The 19,614-nt window shown below is 48.3% G+C and overlaps 10 protein-coding genes across 10 annotated transcripts; 3 read left to right on the top strand and 7 right to left on the bottom strand.

The window, feature by feature from the left end:
- Nucleotides 1–53: 53 nt before the first annotated feature.
- Nucleotides 54–1,356, bottom strand: N7517_001101 (uncharacterized protein; the record flags this gene model as incomplete). Its single annotated transcript, XM_056718831.1, has 4 exons — nucleotides 54–107; nucleotides 250–426; nucleotides 516–580; nucleotides 1,293–1,356. 4 exons carry the CDS (start codon nucleotides 1,354–1,356, stop codon nucleotides 54–56), a joined length of 360 nt encoding a protein of 119 aa, XP_056582966.1.
- A 3,275-nt stretch (nucleotides 1,357–4,631) lies between these two features.
- Nucleotides 4,632–6,365, top strand: N7517_001100 (putative Golgi traffic protein SFT2; the record flags this gene model as incomplete). Its single annotated transcript, XM_056718830.1, has 4 exons — nucleotides 4,632–4,863; nucleotides 5,052–5,172; nucleotides 5,460–5,610; nucleotides 6,213–6,365. The coding sequence occupies 4 exons, from the start codon at nucleotides 4,632–4,634 to the stop codon at nucleotides 6,363–6,365; spliced, it is 657 nt and encodes a 218-aa protein (XP_056582965.1).
- A 537-nt stretch (nucleotides 6,366–6,902) lies between these two features.
- Nucleotides 6,903–9,389, bottom strand: N7517_001099 (tRNA ligase; the record flags this gene model as incomplete). The annotated part of the gene is made up of 1 exon (XM_056718829.1): nucleotides 6,903–9,389. The coding sequence occupies one exon, from the start codon at nucleotides 9,387–9,389 to the stop codon at nucleotides 6,903–6,905; it is 2,487 nt and encodes an 828-aa protein (XP_056582964.1).
- Nucleotides 9,390–9,707: 318 nt separating this feature from the next.
- On the top strand, nucleotides 9,708–10,364 carry N7517_001098 (ankyrin repeat protein; the record flags this gene model as incomplete). Its single annotated transcript, XM_056718828.1, has 1 exon — nucleotides 9,708–10,364. One exon carries the CDS (start codon nucleotides 9,708–9,710, stop codon nucleotides 10,362–10,364), a length of 657 nt encoding a protein of 218 aa, XP_056582963.1.
- A 482-nt stretch (nucleotides 10,365–10,846) lies between these two features.
- On the top strand, nucleotides 10,847–11,672 carry N7517_001097 (vacuolar protein sorting family 37 protein; the record flags this gene model as incomplete). The annotated part of the gene is made up of 2 exons (XM_056718827.1): nucleotides 10,847–11,130; nucleotides 11,186–11,672. 2 exons carry the CDS (start codon nucleotides 10,847–10,849, stop codon nucleotides 11,670–11,672), a joined length of 771 nt encoding a protein of 256 aa, XP_056582962.1.
- Nucleotides 11,673–11,839: 167 nt separating this feature from the next.
- Nucleotides 11,840–13,235, bottom strand: N7517_001096 (phosphatase PAP2 family protein; the record flags this gene model as incomplete). Its single annotated transcript, XM_056718826.1, has 3 exons — nucleotides 11,840–12,387; nucleotides 12,526–13,073; nucleotides 13,144–13,235. The coding sequence occupies 3 exons, from the start codon at nucleotides 13,233–13,235 to the stop codon at nucleotides 11,840–11,842; spliced, it is 1,188 nt and encodes a 395-aa protein (XP_056582961.1).
- A 711-nt stretch (nucleotides 13,236–13,946) lies between these two features.
- N7517_001095 (C2H2-type zinc finger protein) lies at nucleotides 13,947–14,827 on the bottom strand (the record flags this gene model as incomplete). The annotated part of the gene is made up of 2 exons (XM_056718825.1): nucleotides 13,947–14,459; nucleotides 14,525–14,827. The coding sequence occupies 2 exons, from the start codon at nucleotides 14,825–14,827 to the stop codon at nucleotides 13,947–13,949; spliced, it is 816 nt and encodes a 271-aa protein (XP_056582960.1).
- Nucleotides 14,828–15,534: 707 nt separating this feature from the next.
- On the bottom strand, nucleotides 15,535–16,734 carry N7517_001094 (protein kinase; the record flags this gene model as incomplete). The annotated part of the gene is made up of 4 exons (XM_056718824.1): nucleotides 15,535–15,737; nucleotides 15,780–15,951; nucleotides 16,001–16,307; nucleotides 16,493–16,734. 4 exons carry the CDS (start codon nucleotides 16,732–16,734, stop codon nucleotides 15,535–15,537), a joined length of 924 nt encoding a protein of 307 aa, XP_056582959.1.
- Nucleotides 16,735–17,266: 532 nt separating this feature from the next.
- On the bottom strand, nucleotides 17,267–17,449 carry N7517_001093 (uncharacterized protein; the record flags this gene model as incomplete). The annotated part of the gene is made up of 1 exon (XM_056718823.1): nucleotides 17,267–17,449. One exon carries the CDS (start codon nucleotides 17,447–17,449, stop codon nucleotides 17,267–17,269), a length of 183 nt encoding a protein of 60 aa, XP_056582958.1.
- An 805-nt stretch (nucleotides 17,450–18,254) lies between these two features.
- On the bottom strand, nucleotides 18,255–19,196 carry N7517_001092 (homocysteine S-methyltransferase family protein; the record flags this gene model as incomplete). Its single annotated transcript, XM_056718822.1, has 1 exon — nucleotides 18,255–19,196. One exon carries the CDS (start codon nucleotides 19,194–19,196, stop codon nucleotides 18,255–18,257), a length of 942 nt encoding a protein of 313 aa, XP_056582957.1.
- Between the last annotated feature and the right edge of the window lie 418 nt (nucleotides 19,197–19,614).

The following is a 19,614-nucleotide window of genomic DNA, read 5'->3' as shown; positions in this document are numbered from 1 at the left end:
GCGAGGGGGTTAAGGGAGGAGTTGTAGTGCCGATCCCACTCTTTCCGTGGCAGTCAAAGGTTACCGAAACGCGCGATGAAGAATAAGAGGTGTGAGAATGTCACGATCTGTGGGAAAAAAGATGTTAGTCAAGACTCGACCCCGCCCGGCGATTTGAAGATGTCGTGGCCTCCGTGCGCAAGGCAAAACCAGGCAACCCAATAAAATGGTAAAATAGATGAAAGGGAGAAAGGAATGTAAAATAATTACCCTTGAAACACTGAGGAGAGGAATGAAGTCGGGGAGATTGTGAGACGTGCCAATAAAGCCGGGGAAATTTCCTCGGTCTTTAAGCCGGGAGTAGTCGACAATCGGCAAAGAACTGTGCAGATCGCGACCACGAATGTGTAAGCCAATCGATAGGCGCAAGCGCAAGACCGAAAAGTTCTAAGAGGTGTGAGCGATGAAAGATAAAAGAGAAAAAAAAAGTGACCGAGGCACGAATGTGAATGAAAGATCAAGATAAGCTAAACAACCAGAGACGAGCAGGAAGAAAACCAAGCCCGAATCAGGCACTCAATCCCAGTTTCCCAGTTGATTCCTTGGTATTCGGTCTCAAGTATCGCAGTGTCGCAGTGTCGCAGTTATATCCTCAGATGCAAAACACAAAGTCCGGAGAAGAGTGGGGGAACAAGCGGTGGAAGGGCGGTGAGAAGTGGCGATCTGAAGGGGGTTTCTCCCTATATATTGTCTTCACCAGTTCACCTTCATCTTCTCATATTGGTCATATTATTGAAGTTGGTCCCGTTTCTGACGCCTTGACCTCTGTTTGCTTGGGGTTTGCTCGGGGTTTGACCACGCTCGGATTGCAATCGGGATACGAGTTGACGCAAGCGCTTACTCAATAAAAGAACATGGGCTTGGGTTTGGGCTTGGGTTTGAAGATGAAATATTGGAACTTACCAAGTGAAGAAGTGTATATGAAGATGGTGTAAGAAGTTGGCATGAGTATATCTTATATGAAGCATAAGTATACCTCGGAAGTATACCTCGGTATAGACCTATGTTGACGTTAACAAAAAGATCCTACAGTAAGCATGCAGGTCAAGACATATACATGTCATCAGCAGAGCCCCATTCACACGTGGGGACCTTGCAACATAAGATCACAGATGCAGGAACAAAGGGAATATGCGATATATGAATAGAAGACTAGACACGTACCTTGATCTGTATACCGGGTACAAAGTCTGATATTGAAAGTCTTTACCAAGAGTTCGAGAACACAAGTATGCAAGAGGAACAGAAAGCACTTGCAGGTTTCGCAGACACCGAGGGGATGGAGACTTTATGAACTGAAGCGGCGCTCTCCTGCATCTCTCATTTGATATATTACAACACCGGTCATGCAGCCCGTCGATCGGTGAAAATCGATGAGATTCACCTACGCCATCGGACAGATATTTATTTTTATTTATTAAGTTGACTACTACCATCGGGATCAGAAGGGGAAAAGGGTGTGTGTAAATGTGAGTGGGTTTTTTTCTTTGGGTGGGTGGCAATGGTAAACCCCGAGCCTCTTTTTCTTACAATACATAGATAAATAAAAAAAAAAAAAATACTAAAGAAAATAGAAAGATAATCATATTCATCCCAAAATAAAAAAACAAACTTGGACAAAGGGGGGAAGGGTGATACAGCCGGATCGAGTAAAACGGCCATCCCATGATACCCGTTGGGATATTTGTCACCTGTTACTATCATGACTCACGGGTGTCTTGAAAAGATCAAGAATGTATCAGATGAGGTCTTGAGGTTACAAGCATACCGAAACCTATCTGAAAACCCTATATTGTTCAGAGTGGAAGTTTGGACATATTCAAGATCCATGAGACCATGTGGACATAGTTCCATAGATAGTTGATCTCCAACTATGCAGAGTACTACACCCACCGGAGATGGTAGAGATCGACTAGCGTGTGAGAATGATTTCGAGTCGCAGATATCATCCGGAGAACATAACATACATAACCCCATTACCTTGGCAATACCAGTAGAGAAGGTTAGACAAGATCTGTATATGTGATGGAAGTAAATCAGAAAATAGAAAAGAAAAAGAAAGTAGCTCACAGACCACATTCATAAGCACTATCAACTCTGCACGAGGATCTGTGCGCTCTGTTCTTCATGTGGGATGTCGTGCAGAGGAGACTAGAGCGACGATCATATCTTGCTATGATCGTCAACGGAGCTTGGACCTTCATATTGGTCGGCTCCGACTGTACACTCTAGAGTCTGTTTGGTCTTTTTGTACGTAGGGGGCGGACTTGTTATTGATCTGGGTTACAGCGGCAAAGGAAATAATGTTATAGTTTAATATTTGGAATCCTCTAGAATGTTGTAGTGACTTTGGATTTCAGACATAAATCATTCATTTGGTCTTCTAGACCAAAAGTAGAATAGAATGTGGCGGAGAGAGACAACTGGAAGGGCTGGAATGTATCTTAACATCCCTCCAATAGTGAATCAAAGCCATACACCTCACTTGTATACTAAGCCACATCGCCAAAGTTTCCTCGCTTTCTGCGCCACTCCGGTTTAGGGATGGTATTCTGAGATCGACGGATGAGGACTGATCTCCGAGATTCATGAGGGGAAATAATGGATCTCACGTCCCGTCCCGTCAAGGTTTGGCGATACACGCCCATGGTTGATGCAAGGGAGAAGTTGTATTTCATCTTTGATATCCACACGTTGAGACTATATCTTGAACTGCGCACAGGGCCCTGATATGACGACATCGTACGTGGTTAAGGTCGTACCCCATTCCGGGGGTCACGGATAAACGGACTTATGTACGCCGGGCATTCTATAGAGTAACAATACAAAAGCAGTCAAGCAAGAAAAACAGGGAACTAGAAAAAAGCAAAAGTAGAAACCAAAGAGAAACAATGAGGTTACCGATGTTACCCACCAGAGTCCGGAGTGCATATTAGCGTCCTTATGGTTGTCGGATAATTCCCCAAGGTAGTACACGGGTAGCTACATAAATACAGGCAACAGGGCAAAAGGTTATATAATGGGTATGCAACATCATCTGGAGTTCTTCCGATACGACTGCCGGCAATTATAGCCGTTATAGCCGTTGTAAATGTTTCTTCAGGATCCAATACAAGTACTTCGCTACTTTACTGTTACAGTTACGGCCGATCGCCACAGGGTGCGCATCAGCCAAAGATCGACAGTGGGACGGCAACTAATGATTAAAAGTTGCAGAAACAGAGGGCATCCATAATGGTCATGAGTCCAGATCGAGCATAATAAAGAATAGACTATATTGTAAATTAATATAGATACATAAGTCATATGCTCCACTTAAAGTATGTCGATTTGATTCATTAATAGAATGATCACCAGTTTTCAAACCTATAGAAGAGTATAAATCTGCATGTCTTCAAGGGTTTGACAAATTCTAGCGGGTAAAGCGCAAAAGAAAAAAAAAAGTATGGACAAAATGAATTACGTACCTATAATGTTATCGTATAATAATATAATAATACCAGATAATATATGAAAATAGTAACCAAAATAATAGACTGAAGTTGCTTATAGGTGGGTTATATACTTGCTATTGGCGCTATACCCCATTAGGCACTAGCCCCCTTTCCCCAACTTCAATGTTCATTGCAACAGCTAAGAACGGCCAATACTATACCTATTTACAAGCCACCTAGGCAACACTTCGCCCTGGTAAGTAACATGTATTCCATTCATTCCAGCTATCTTCCTATGGGGGGATAATCCTGGTCAATAACCCCACAGGGCTCGGTCCGAGAGCTTTGTACCCCAACACTGGGAAACCCATCATCTGACAGCTTCAGCACTTAACGCCGATCGGGTTGGTCGCATCGGTAGCTCCACGCCATCTCGTCATTTTGCTTGGTTCCCCTCGTCTTCCTACCCTCCTTTATCGATAGCGCAGCGCTTCCTTGTCCAATCACCTCCCCGTCGACTCCACACGCCGTGTTCACTTCCCATCCCCTTCTCGGATCGTGCAAGGTTCAACGCTTCCCACCTATCTTCCGCTTGGTTGGTCTATCTCGCCGCGTTATTGCGAGACGTGCCCCGATTACAATCTACCTGCGCCGCGCCGGAGGACATCTAAGCCACCCCCGGTAGTCATCCCCGACTCCGCAGAGCTGCAGATCCCGTTGAGTGCCGCCTTATCACAGTGCAGTAGGCTGCCCTTTTCTTGTGGAGGTTGTCCATAAGCCTTTTTATCAGCCTGCCGTATTCAAGACTTTTGATCTTTTGATCTTGACCTCATACCTTCGAGTCGGAGAACTTCCTTCGAAATTGGTCCCCCATTCCAAACGAGTCACGGCGTGCCCAGCTCATCGGAAGCCGAATCCGCTTTCGACACAGTCGTCATCTGCTCCTCTGTTGGCTTGACTTAGTCTCCGCTTCTAGCCAATCCTCGAGGATCATCCACCACCCGGCGCAGATCATCTGCACCCCATCTCGCATAGTCCCTGCAGTGCTCTCTTTGTCTTGACTTCCTAAACCACGGACCTTCTCTGCAGACGCAGGAGTGCACGTCCCTCTATTCGTTGCATTTGACATCTAAAACTTGACTAAAACTAGTCTCAAACATGGCGAATAACTCGTTCCGAGACTCTGTCAACTCACTAGGGTGGTCGCGTAGAGATCCGGATCTCCCCGTGCGCACTGGCGCGTCATCCAACACTCCATTCTTATCTCGTCTACAATCTTATAATCCGTTCGGAGATGGCGGCTATGTTCAACTGCCCACTCACAATGACGGCCCTGGTGCCCCATTACCGGCAGCCACTCGTCGGGAAGAAGAAGAGGGCTTCTTTGCTTGTAAGTTTTTTTTCCTCTGTCGTGTGACCCTCCAATCCCCAGATCCTCCCATACACGATTGCGTAAAATCCAGGTGATGAGACTGCAGTTCCTGCGCCGGGAGGATTCATCGTCACCATGCTTGTTTTATGTGGTTGCGAGCCGATAGAAGAAAATAAAAAAAACACACTAACACAGACTTCGTATAGTGAGTCGGTGGGACCGCATGCTGATCTTTGGGGCATGTAACTTGGGCGCCGCCGTCTGTTTCATGCTCTGCTTCTTCTTGTTCCCTGTATTGACACTGAAGCCCCGCAAATTCGCCATCTTGTAAGTTGCCTCCGCGATGGTCCGCAATAATGTGGCTATCGTCCCCGGCCTTCCGCGGCCTTCCTAGTCCTCTTTCCTTTTCCCCCGGCTATCCCACTCACCTGGACGGCCAAGCAAATTCCGAGCTGGGATAGACCAGGTCATCGGTCAATTTTGGTTAGGGCCATGTGCGCCTCTGTACTTTATACTGCAACCTGATTCGTCCTGACCCTCGACCTATATCTGCGCCTCATGCCAAGAACTTTCGTCTTTAGTCTTGGATATCTCTTGCTAACACGTTTCCTTAGATGGTCCGTCGGGTCGATGCTGTTTTTGATCTCATGGGCAGTTCTCATGGGACCGTGGACTTACGCTAAGCATTTGACCTCGGGATCACGGTTGCCATTCACAGCGGCCTATTTCGGATCGATCGCCCTGACGCTCTACTTCGCCATCGGGGTAAGTAAAAAAAATTTCTTTATCTTTATCTTTCTGTTTCTCGTTTTCGTTTTCGTTGTGGATTTTATCTTCGGTATTTGCGCTTTACCTCGTTGCATGCCGACGATCCCTCCCCTTCTCATGATACTCCCCTCTACACTTCCTTGTTTGTTGCACACTCGATTACCCTCCCTCTACCCAAGTCCGTATGGTCGCACTGCACAACCGGGAAAAGGGAATCTTGCAGCCTTCACATCCATCGCGCAGTACAACCTGAAACCACGGCTTGTCATGTCTGCTGTTGGCCGCAGCCAGTTTAACTCCTTCCAATTCATCCCACCCTGCACTCGGCCGGCCTCTCTGCTCTCCATCTTGCGTCTGTACCACGTCTCACCAAGGCGCGGGACTTGGACGTCCTTTCCCTTCACCTTGTCCGACACATCCCGGTGTCACAACTAGCGGAGTCCAGAGCCATCGAGATCAATCTATGTCTCACCGTCCCTGACTACTCGGTCATCTTGTTCTACCTGCATATCACAACTACACACCATCCACTTGCCACATTCAGCAACACATCCTCTTCTAGAAACCCTTGCTAACTTCTCTACTGCGGTGCGCTCTAGCTTCAAAACCTCCTCCTCACTCTCATCTCCTCCATCTTCCAGCTCGCTGCCCTTGTCTGGTACCTCGTCAGTTATTTCCCCATGGGCAGTACCGGCCTGCAATACGTGGGTCGTTTCGGAGCATCGCGTGTTACCTCCTGGATAAGTGGTTGATTTGTTCATTTGCTCGTCCCCCATGTCCTGCGCTTTGTCGGACCTCGCGTACATCGCACGGTGGGCTTGTGGTTACTTGGATATGAGTGTGGGTTGGTTTCTTCTTTGTGTATATCCAGCCAGAAACACAGTGTCTGGCGTTTTGAACTTTCTTTCTTTCCTTCAAATACTTACATTTTAGTGTGGAAAGGGTGTCTAGGTAGTACAATACTGAATATCGATATTGGAAAAAAAAGGGAACTTGTCGGTTAACACATATGTCGCTGTGCTTGTGGCAGGGTATAGTAGTCTACACAACTAGCCTAAAGTGCAAAGTGCATGAGCATTACTGCATCCTAAGTATGAATTGTATGAATCCGTTCATTCCATATCAAAGCTAGTAAAAGAAAAACAAATGAGCACAGACCTAAGGTCTACAATGTAATGCAAAAAGCACCATAAAATGCAATCCAGCAAAGTCATACTCATAGCCAAAGTCATTACAAAAGAATTCAAGAACCACTCCACTCCATCTTCTCAATCATTCATCGGGAAAACCTAATACTTTCCCCGACTCATAACCAAACCAACGACACCATCAACAACCTTAACACCCTCAACTTCAGCCTCAAAAATTCCCGTATTCCCACCAGATCCAACCTCAACCCACCGCTGCAACAAATCATTACTTTCCTTGGGCTTAACATCCGGCGACGCCGTGCCGACCGTGATATGCGCAATGGGATTCGCACAAGGCCACTCAGCCGCACCGGTTGCCTCCCCACCCTCGGCGGGCAAGATGCGCGCAACAAATGCCATGATGCGGTTATCCCAGACGAGACGCTCGATGCGCACGCGTGCGGAGCCCAGGGTCGGCGGGTGCTGGAGTGGGTTTGAGACTGGGTTTTTGGTCTGGGTGTCGATGTAGCGGGTTGTTAGGTGGTCCCAGGTTTCCGGGTGGTCTTTCTTTGAGGCGCGGTGGATGAGGGTTACGTGGAAGGTTGGTTGGAGGCGGCGGGAGTTTATGAGTTGGTGGTAGAGACGGGCTGTTTCGGGGTTTATTTTTTGTGGGAAGAGGGAGCGGAGGATTGAGGTTATTTCGTTTGGTGGGAGGGAGATGTTGAAGTATTCGATCTTTTTGGAGAGGGCTTGTGGGGAGAAGGGGGAGTCTGTTGGCTCGGGGAGGAGGCGGCCGGTTTCTTGGGTTTTGTTCTTGTTCTTTTGCTTCGGTGTTGAAGAATAGCTGTAGCTGAGATCTGTTGTCACGGTGTAGTCGGCTAGGGAGGCGGCGATGGCTTCATCGAGTTCTGCGGCCGTTGGCATGGTTGGCACCAGACGGGGGTAGGCGGCATGTAGAGCTTTAACGACAGTCTCGAGGTTCTCGCGAGACGAGGCGCAGACGTCGAGGTCGATGACGTGGTCGAAGTTCATGTCTGGCGAGCGGGTGCTGTCGATGCCTTCGAAACGGCCGAGGAATCCCTCCATGATTCCGACAATCTCTTCCCGCGCGTTGCTGCCAGCCCGGATGGTTTGATGGTTGTCGCCACGCTCGAGCACACGCTTTCGAGTGACTTCTCGAATCGTAGGGAGCAAGTCTGGCTTGGGCTCGTGGACGTAATGCAGAGCGACGAATTGCGCATCCGGGAGCACAGGGTAAATATCCTCCATGAGCTGCGCGCGTTCGCGCCGTAGATGGTTGTTGCGATCGGCGATGACCACGCTGTGCTCTCCCAAAGCATGGCTGACCTCGAAAGCAAACTTCTTCGGCTTGCCTTTCTGCTTGGGGATGTTATCGTTCTGAATATGTCCCCATCCGAAGAGCTTAACTAGAGCCAAGGCGAGTGTCGTCTTTCCACATCCCAGCGAAGCAATCGGTTCAAGAATGACATTTTTGTTGACCTCGTGCGATTCGGTCTGCTTTTTCGACTCCAGAGCGATAAGCTCGGATCCATTCAATCCTCGTTCCTTGAGGAACTCCTCTCGCAAAGCGATGATACCGTGATTGTTCATATAATCAGTTGCCATTTTAGAGTTCTTCATCAGAATCCGTCGAGCAAACTGCAAGTATTCTTCAGTGACCTTCTCATGCTTCCTGATCTTGGGGTGTTTGCCAGAGATGACGGCTTTGGTGCATTCACGCCACTGGCGGTACATCAAGTACGGCTCTTCGAACTTGTACTTGAAGAACCAATGACGGTAGGGCTCAGCTCCGTTTTCGCTCAGCTGGCATCGGATGACGAAACCCTCAGTTTCACGTCCATCCCATGTTCCTGTCTCCGCGCATCCTTCTAGGAAGCTCTGCACTCTGAAGATGTCATCAAAGACTTCAAACTTGGCCTTTTTGAAGCCCCAGTCATCAGCAAACTTGTGCACCTCGTCAGAAGGCATTGTCTGGAAGTCGGGCTGGTTATAGTTGAGACCGTGGATGTAAATGCCCGAAGAAGCCTCGTCGTAGGCCAGCACATGCTCCTCAAAAGTGTCGTCGCAGAGCTCTCCAACGGCTGTGACATTCATCTTGCGGAGAGTCCGGGCCAGGTCCTTGACAGATCGATTCACGGACGAGACATGGCGTTCTGCCCAGCGTTCTCCTGCCTGCGCGTGGCTCAATTTTGTATCGTCGCGGGCTCCTGTCGAGTGTTTGCTGCAGACTAGCAATGTGTCGTCCTCCAAAGCAGAGATGAAGATAATGCATCCATTCTCTTTCACACTCAGCTCGTAAGGACCCCTTGTGTTTTTCTCAATGTTGCGCCATTCTGTGGTCCTTACCTCGCCTATATTGAAGAACTTGTCATATCCGCGCGTCGCAATTTCGGGAATGCCATCTTTCCGTTTAGTGGTGAAGAGACCACGGGCATATGTCGGCAGACCGGGGTGCTTATAGTCCCAGTCCTGGAACTTCCATGAGTCGACAGTCACATTATTGGTACCAGCTACCACAAAGCTGGTCTTTCTGCAGCTGAAATTTGTCTCGCCCTTTTTAGCCTTGCGAGCAGTCTCCAGTTCTTTCACTAGCTGCGAAATGACGTGCGGATCTTGAGTCGCCATATTTTGTGTATCTTAGTGGGATTGCGGGAGGACGGAGAGGAGGGGCAGAGGGGAGAGATGGGAAATTTGTTCCTTCCGGCCTGAGGTATTCCAATATATGTAAAAGATGTAGAAGATGTAGGATTGAAACAAAAGAGAAAGAAAATATTCAAAGCAACAAAGTACAAAAGAGAAGAGTCAGAGAATGTGTCACAGTGCGGGGAGCCGAAAGGGAAAGGCGGATATTTTTTTTTCTGCTAAGTTGACTTGCCCTCACTCTTTACTCTTTACTTTTGACTCGATTTTATATTCACTTCCAATAAATACTTCTGACTCATAATGGCCCAAAATCCTTACCTCTTGGCTTGCGATAACCCAACGGCCCTTCTGGACCTACTGCGATCCAACCCCTCGATCGCATCGAGCCAAGATGAGTCCGGCTACTCATTGCTGCACGCCGCAGCCTCCTACGGCCATATCGATCTCCTACGCGCTTTAGTGAAAGAATTCAAGGTTGATGTCAACCTCCTCGACGAAGATGGCGAGACATGTCTATTTGTTGTCGAAGATAGCGACATCGCGCGCTGTTTAATCGAAGAGCTGGGTGTGGACGCCAATAAGAAGAACGCCGAAGAGTTCACAGCTGTGGAAAAGTTCGAGACGGAGAATGAGTTCCCGCAGGTCGCTGCATACCTCCGCGAAGTCGCCGGTGGTGCTCCTGCTCCCACACACGCCCAAGCCGCCCAAGTTTTGAATTCTCCCGGGCCCATCCCCGGCAGCGATATGCGGATCAACGTTGGCACAATGACGGAGGAGGAGGCCACTGCTGGTGGTGAGCCGGATCCAGAATTCAAGAGGCGCATTGAGGAGCTTGCGACCCGTGAGGATTATTACAGCGAGGAGGTGCAAAATGAGGTGCGCGAGTTGGTCAAGGATGCCATGGCTGGCTCGAATATTGAAGCTATGGAGCGGGATATTCGGAGGAGGACCGAGTAAATAGGGGTATTGCGACTGTCAAACCCATTCCACTGTCATATCGGACTCTTGTCTGTACAAGAAATCACCATCGCGTTTGAAGATGCGAATCACTGGAAGAAATCCAAGCATTTTCAGACGGAGTCCCGAACTCGCTGCTGATTGTGTCGAGCGCGGACGGGGTACTCGACCGCTGTCTCGGCAATATTTTGTCTCTCGCTATGAAGGCTCGCTGTTAGATTCCTGTTGGGGCTGTCCGAGTGGCTCGGAGGCCCGAATAGAAGCTTCTATATGATCTTGTAACTAGGATTAAATCACGAAATATCACGATATATCCAAGCAGCTTATCACTAATAAAACATTGTTAGCTACTAACTAAATATGTAGATATCGTACTATTACGTTGATGCAAATCGTAGATCACCGGTCTAGTCCCCGCCAAGCTCGAGCCTATCTCCGACGTAACAACATAGCTTCAACCTACAACCAACCTCGTACATATCATGTCTCAACCACCGTCCCCATTCCCCCCACAATCGCAGTTCTACTCATCCCAAATCATGAACCCCATCCACTCGGACACCCCTCCTCCACCACCCCCAAAACCCAACAGCCATGAAGCCAGTCGACGCGGCACCCCGCAAATCACCTCCGCTACACACTGGCAGCCAGACAACCAGCCAGGCACACATCAAGGCGCATACCCCAACAATCCTCAACAGCCATATATCCCCGAACCCCCAACAATCGAGGAAGGGTGGCTCCCAGACCTAGTATCCGACAAATCGTGGGTTCCCTCAACCCCCCACAACCAAGGATACCACCTCTAACCCACAACCCAGAACAACCGACCTCCAAACAATCCTCAAAGACCCAGCCCTAATCTCCGCCCTCTCAAGCCAACACCCCTCCTACACAGCCCGCCAACAATACCTTGAGGGCCTAATCCAAACGAACAAAGACCTCGCGACCCGCGTCCTAGAAATGCAGAACCACCTCGCCGAAGTCCGCGCCTCCACTGAAACAATGCTGATAACACACCAGTCGCTAGAGGTCTCCTGGCGCAAAAAGCAAGCCGAGATGGACGCCGCTCTAGCCCCGTGGTCACCGAAAGCGCTCTACCAGCGCTTCAGCGCGGCGATTACGGAGCAGGAGGCTGTTTGTCATGCTGTTGAGGAGAGTTTCCTCGATGAAGACCATCACGGCCGGGCAACGGAGAAGGAGATTGCAGATTGGGTGCGGCGCGTACGGGGCGAGGTATCCAAATTGGCGGCTCGGAAGGAGGCCAAGGCGCGATGGGATGAAGGACGTGTCGGTGGCTGGCGATGAGGTGTAAAAACAACCTCGAAATACAACTAATCACTGTATGACTGCCCATTAACGATTCCATGCTGCCTCCGATTCATGATCTGCTATGCACTATACAATACAATCTACACTGGACTTTCAAGGTCGTGATTCATCCGAATCGCTCAAACAAATCCCAAGTCCATCACTCACCCCTCAAGCCTAACAGACATACCCTCACCACTCTCCGGCTTGAAATGTCTCTGCGCGTGTGCCTGACCCTGACCCCTCAACACCATCTCCCTGACCGCAGCCGCGCCCTCAACATCAACATCCAATCCCCTCTCACCAGCCCACCCATCAGTCCCGAGCGAACTAGGAACTCCAACCCCACGCGCAAAAGCGCGTCCCCGACTGCGTGCACCCCAAGCCCAGCCCGCGCCGCGGCGAATCGGGAGATGGTACATTTTAAAAGCGATATAAGCGAAGAAAATGCCGATGGCCGCGCCGAAGAGAATATCAAAGCCGTGATGTCTGTAATTGAACCAACGCGACGCGGCAATAAAGCACGCTGTGGCAGTTGGAAAGAACGCAAGTAGCATTAAGTAGACGGGTGGCGCGGCGCCGCGTTTCCGCACGGATGTACTGTCATCACGGTGGCTTTGGTCTTCGATCGGGTAGCGCGGGAGATAGGGGAATGCGACGGAGAATTTTGAGCATAGCCAGAGGGTTAGATAGACTAGTCCGGCAAAGGCGACTAGGCAGTGTTAGTGTTAGCTCTTCGAATTCACATGCATACACTGTCACTGTCTTTATCACCACTGTCTTTATCACATCCATCCGAAGATAAAATGCACATAAACACGCTTGTATGATAAGAAAGAAATGAACTTACAAGAAGAATGCCCACTGGGAAAACTAGCAAACCCATCAATCCGCAACGAATTACTCTTATCGCGACAAATTTCCCACGAAACAAGTGTCACAGCACCCCTCACCGAATCCCCAAGCCCACCAACCGTGAACTCCGCAACGCGGTCTACATCCGGATTGCAGCGCGCCAGCATATCAGGTCTCGGTTTTCCGATAAGAACCTTCAATCCCTGTGTAGCTGTCCAAGCGCTTGCGAGTGCCAACGCAAGCCCCATCCAGCCGACGTTCCATTCCCAGAATTTGCGGCGGATGTATTGCGCTGCGGGGGGTTTGCGGGTGGGGGAGGTGGAGCTGGAGCTGGAGCTGGAGTCGGAGGTTGCTTTTGGTGGTATGACAAGCCATGAGATTAGGAGGATTAGGATTGCTGGTGCGAAGAGACAGACTAGGACTAGGGTCTTTGTTGTTACGGTTTCTTTGGTGTAGGGGTAGCTGATTGTTTGATCGGTTAGGCTGAAGGGGTGGTGGTTTGGGGGTTGTTTGTAGAATCCGTAGCCGATTAGGGCGAGGCCGCTAGGGGGTTGTTAGTGGTGTTTTGGTGGGTAGATGGATTGAATGGAGTGGTTGGGATGGGCGGACGTACATGATGAATACCCAGTCGATTATGTAGGATAGTAGTAACAGCTTGGAGATGGCGACGAGGCGCGTTACCGTCTCCTTGACGGGGAGGGGCATGGTTTGCTATGCAAGAGAATAATGATGGGATTGAAATCAAATAAAAATAAGGATAATGATACTGATACTGATAATGATACTGTGCGAGGTTCAAGGGAGGACGTCGGAAGAGTGACGAATGAGTGTGGCTGAGCAGGTGAGAAGCTTAATATTGGCAGATCACCTCGAACCCTTCCTATTCCATGTAATTGCAGCATAGAGATCTTCTTTTCACCTTCGAATGAGTATTTCCCTATATTCACGTCATTGATTATACTAGCTCCACTTTTCTATTGTTCAAGCACTTATAGCCTACTTTCTATCTTCATTAACAACCCATTAATATTTGACTTAATTCTCTCTGCAAGGTCAAGAGATTTTTGATGGAATAGAGGCTGAAGGCACGTTGTATTGAAATATAACCTACGAACCGGAGGGCGTTATGCAGTTCGTATAGAAGCAAACTGTGTAGGAAGCGCCAAGCTTGCTGTAGATAGCTTCGATCTGCTACGACTGACTTTGTGACCCAACATGATAGTGTGATTCTTGATAGTAAGCATTGGGGTATTCATTTGATCTTCATAGAGATAAAAAGTAATGTGAAACAAAACTAGTAAAACCAAGCATCTGCTGGTAAGTATGGCCCTCCATCACGATCAAAAAAATTCAATAATCCCGAGTGAAGGCCTGCAATATTCCAGAGAACGAGCCAAAGAAATATCGAAGAAAGAACTAGAATCCAGTGATCATCCGGCCGCCCATGATAGCATCGTTCAGTCGCTTGTGGACCTGTTGAACCCCGTCGAACCGAATGAATCCACAAGATTCGCTCTCCAAGTGGTTGAACAGGCTAGCCAGGGAGTGGAACTCTTTTGGGCAACCACGCTTGAGGCAATGATAGACCTTCTCCTTGTGCACGGACGAGTTGACATGGGACCCCAGGGCTCTTCGCGAGTTGAATCCCCGCTTGCAAATGTAGCACACCCAAAATTGACCATTCCACGCACTGTCAGTAACGGAGTATGTCACATTCTCTTCACTATGCCACGCGATCTGCTTCTTGCAGACAACGCCATTCGGATCAAGTCGTTGGATAATGCGGTGAATCTTGTCGCGGTTCAAGCCTTGAGCTCGAGGGCAGGATCCACTCTCGAGGTGATGGGAGACACCGCTAGCAGTGACAAAGCCAGTGCGACAGAACGGACACGGAATGCTGGCACCGCGATGGATCTTGGAATTCAGGTGCTATAAGATAGAACGATGAGTTGAACGGGTTCAAAAGTTCTCTCAGATCATGTCAGCTCTCCTACCTGGCGTAAACAGTTCTCATTCATAAAGGTACGCTCGCATTCATGGCAGTAGTTCTTGTAATGTCCCTTGGCTCTCATGTGGTTGTCGACGGCGGATTGAGTGCGGAAGGTGCTGGTGCATGTTTCACATTTGAAGGTAGGTGCCCAGTGGTCTACAGCATTCATATGCTGATAGCAAGCGGACTGGGAGCGGAACAGGCGAGTGCATGTCTCGCACTCAATCCAGTGATCATAGTCATTCATGTGCTCATCGCAGTCCTCCTGATACCAGAATTCATCATCACAAGTGGCGCATTCGAACATGGTGGGAGAGTGGAAGGCACCTTGGTACCTGTGAGAGTGGGAATCACTATGGAGAAAAGAAGAAGGAAGAGGGAAGGAAGAAGGAAGAGGGGGATATAAATTGAAAGATCAAACTTTGGGAAGGAATCGATCTATCACTTCCCCGAACTATGGAACTGTGGGGCTTATCAGAGGTCTTATCAGAGCAAATAGACGGGTGGATCCTGACGGGCGGATCATTGAAACGCCCGAGGGGAAGGGCAGAAAGAGGCGGAGACGAGTTCACCGCCCGTGGTGAGGTTAGGTCCCATGGACCCATCCAGTATCTGTAGTCTTTAACAGAATCTACCCCATCCATTGAATTTCTCTACACACCCGTAATCCTGAAGTTCCATCCAATCGATCGGATTGAACTATACCTGTAGCGTATAACAGAGTCCCCGGGAAGACCAGGAGAAGCTGTGGAGAGATTCGACTCGCTGGGGAGCGGGTCAGATTCTCGTCTGACAGATCCACTGGTCTAGGGGTACCTAGGTAACGGGTACATGCAAGTCTTATTATGTGTCTAGAGATGAACAGGACGATATGATAATATACTGTGATGAAGCTCTCGAGATAGCTTCATAGGAACCAAGGCCTGAATTGGGCAAAGAGATCCCAGATAAACTGTATGTAAGCAATGTCTATGCAACTATATGAAATCTCCAAGAGAAATGCAATTCATGATACTATAGGTGTCTCCGAAGCCATTCGTCTTCAGCTAGCTCATTAGCAGAGCTGCGCTTTGCCGGCTCCCACTGCAGCATCTTCCGCATCAACCGCACAAACTCCACTTTGTCTTGGCCATCGAGAGTAGTTTCTCTCTCCTCAAGGGGAACGTGATTTCTCAGTAAATCTTTAGCGCGGAACTCATCTGTATACTCATAACTGGCTAGTCAATCTGCACATGAAAATGACTCATAATTTGGCTCACCGACATTCCTCAGTAAAGAATCTGCTGCTGGCTGTCCCTTGTTTAAGAAGGCTGGTAGGCGGAGGACCAAGAAAAGATTTATCATATTGGCAAGATGGGCTCGACTTCGATACGTTTCAAATTCTGGGTCGTGGCCCGTAAACAAATGGCCTCCCTCAAAAATGTCCCAGATCTATAAGGGTTAACAAATCTTGTATGAATGATCTGGGAGTACTTCTCACCATGCATTCCACGTTCCATATATCAACACTGTATGTCCACGGGGCCGCAAGAATTACCTCAGGAGCGCGGTAAAGATTAGGTTGGATGTCCTCCGAGTGCTCTATATCACCGGGCACGGCAGATCCGAAATCGCATAGAACCGGATGGCCTATTCTCTTCGGCATTCTGAGGTCCTGAGATAGGTATATTGTTCTTCCATCTGGACCCACGACCTTTCTGGGACGGGGATTTTGCATTTCTGTCTCTTCAAATTCAGTGAAGACCGAATCATCCTCGATACCGATCGTGATATTACAGCACTGATATCTGACACAAACTTGTTGTTAGTAAACGATCGAAGTATATGTATCACGCTACCAACTAGTATGTATAGCTTTACACTCTGTGTGTAGATAATCCAAAGCTAAGAACAAACACCGTAGAATACCCACTAGAACGGGTGGAGGAAATCTCCCTACCGGGTTGCGGTGTAGAAACGCCCAAACACTTACCCATAAAGAAGGATGCATAAGACATAGGTGCTTGCCAGAAGCTCTATCAATTTCAAAACTGTCCAGCAGCGTTCTGACACAATTGCGCCCTTGGTGGCGTTTCGAACTTTTCTCCATGCGTCTATATATGTTAAGCTCGTCACCAAATTGCTGTCCCATGGACGTAGAATTAGTGAAGATTTTGAGTGCAACATGTCGCCGGGCGCTATAATCCTATGCATGAGCAGATTGATCTCAAACATTCTTTTGAAAATGTCATAAGGCGAAATCCTTACTCCATATCCTTTGCAAGCCACGCTGTCGAGGTCGTTCCGAATCCTAATTTGCCGACAGCTTGGTACCGGTCCTTGATGACCTCTCCTATTCGCGTGGGATAATAGCGAGAAGCGACATAGTCTGGAATTGTCTCCTCCTCGACTTTTTGACGGTATCCGAGCAAAGTTCGGGTTGGACAAGTTAAGGGGCTTCCAAATTCTTTCCAGCCGGATTCTTTCCAGCCGGGGTAAATACCGCTGCAAAGAGGGGGAACATATAAGAGAGTGGACAACTCTCTCGTGCAGAGCTCAACAAGTGAAAGAGGTAGCTGGATCACAATTGGATGCGTATTTTTGGTAAATATGTCGTTGCGAAGGGGTTGGCGGTAGAGGTGTGGCTGAGCAAGATCCTTGCAACATTGACACTTGAGCCACGCCTCTATATAATTTGGTTGCTTTTATGGTTGGAATGCCGTATACTAAATCATTTATTCATCACCAAAAACAAATCAATTTCATGTCATGTCTTCAACTCCCGATTGAGCTCTCGTACAATACCCTGGGTACTCTGTAGGATTTCATTTGTCCTTCCAAACCTGGATCTAAGCGCATCCACCAATGCAGGCGCCTGTTCCGCCTCCGGAACTTGACCTTCGACTGCAACAACCGCATGGAAGTCTGTCACCATACTCTCTATCTGCATGCTTACTTTTTCCAGAACAGGATTGAAACATTCAGCTATAATATCTGTGTATTCGCTGCGGGCCAGGTTAGAAAACTTGGCAAACAGCCTCGAATGCGTGAGATGATTATTCATGATTGCTTTCCGGCGGTGGAAACTGCCAGGTCCTAGAAGATATGGTTAATATAATCAGGTACAAAGACAATTCTATTAGGAGTGTTTACCGAACCCCCGTCTAGGTTAGACCTCCGCAAAGCCCATACATGGGCCCAGGTTCAGGCCCAAAGTCCAACCCAATCCAATGGGCTTAAGGTCGCAGTGTTAAACCAGCATATGCCCATCGCTCTAACTGCTCAAGAAGTTTCGATTGGGCGCCGTCAAAGGCTAGCATCGACATGGGTGTTTGACGGCAGCAAATAGGAAATTTCCACCGGATAAAGTCCGGTATGTATAGATACATGTGTTGTATATAACGGATTTAGGCCGTAGGTGTGAATTACCTGATCGGGGCGCCGCCACTTTAAAGGGCCCTTAGGGTCTTGCCCAGTAGGTTGTTATCCTACGCTATTGATTAATTAGTGATCACTTTGCTAGTCATACAACAGCCCATTTTGTGTACTACAATCGGGATATTCTAGGTAAAATGTGATTGATAATCGAATATATTGCAACTGAGATCTCATGTACTAGCGACTTATTCTTGGTTTAAGCAAGCCACAAGCAAGGATCATGTTGAATATCCAGAGATTTAAGGCAACATGAAATACAAATAAAACCGAAAATAAAACCGAAAACACAACAATGAAGTGCACAGGTGGTTGTTTGACTAACCGACAGAGTCAATCCTTTTCGCAATAGCATCAACATGTTCATCATCCGTACCACAGCAACCCCCTACCACCTTGACTCCCGGCAATATGTTCAAAAGGTCATTGAATTCTCGAACCCACAGCGGGATATCGCCCCGATCTAGCACTGGAGAGTTATCAAGTTCCTCGTGACTCTTCAGACTAGAATTCCCTCTAATCGACCCGATCCTCGACATCACATCGCTAGACATACCCTGTACTGCCATCAAGATATACCGTGGGTGAGCACAATTCACCCCAAAATATGTTACATAGTCCTCAGTTTGAAGATCGACTTCTCGAATCGCATCCTCGAGAGTCTTTCCTCCTCGTAGTCGTCCGTCTGTCTCAATGCTAAATGACACGTGGATAGGGAGATTATGCTCACGCGCTAGACTCACTGCTGCATTGGCCTCGTTGAGATTCGTCACAGTCAGGATACACAACATATCAACACCTTCTTCGGCAAACGCGCGAATCTGGGGGCCATAATACTCGCGTGCCTGAGAGAATGAAATCATGGAATCCTGGTAGGCATCTTGGAGAGGTCCCATGGCACCACTAATAACGATGGGAGGTGATGGAGTCTTGTTCCTGAGGTCATGGAGGATCTTGACTGCTGTATGGTTCAGATCGATGATCTGTTCGATGGAGAGGTTGATTTCGGAAGACCATAACGGCGAACCCCGCCAAGTGCGAGTTTCGAGGACGACGCCGGTTGAATGGGCCAAGGCAATATTGATGTACTCTTGGTAGATTGCACAGATGACTTTTCTGCCCTCTTCCGTGTTGAGAACTGGGAGGGTAGAGAAGCTAGGGAGATCGATGTTCTTTTTGAAGAGGATAGTTGTTTCGATTCCGCCTTCGGTGATGAAGAGCTTGGACGAAGTCACCTGCGGGAGGTTCGATTGGGAGGCCATTTTTCTGGTTTGAGATGTTGATATTGCAAATTATCACAATGTATGGCGACATATCTATATATAAGTAAGTCTTGCTTGAATACAGCTGCCATTCTCTACCTAGGTAGATATTCCTACGGCCCTCGGGGTAGATATGTCCTCGTCTTCATTAGGTATCAAAATAGCAGGCTAGCGATGTGTGTGGTGTGGTAAACGAACTGTGTAACCATCCAGGGACTTTGGTCCTATTGGCTAGTACTGCTGGCACAAGACTACTTAGGTCCTAATCATCCCCATTTCATAGATGGAGCACTTGTGTGGCGAGGCTTTGGGGGCCTGGGTGTGCATCTCCGTAGGTGCCTATATAGGCACATACGTAATATATCCATGGGTATCCGGTTCTTGACAAGTAATCAAACACCCGAAGGGGGGTGGGTCT

This window comes from Penicillium concentricum (assembly GCF_028827145.1).
Source record: "Penicillium concentricum strain IBT 3081 chromosome Unknown utg000001l_segment0_segment0, whole genome shotgun sequence".
Classification (NCBI taxonomy): Eukaryota; Fungi; Ascomycota; class Eurotiomycetes; order Eurotiales; family Aspergillaceae; genus Penicillium; species Penicillium concentricum.
Note: the sequence above shows the minus strand (reverse complement) of the source record. Positions and strands in the feature narration are given on the sequence as shown.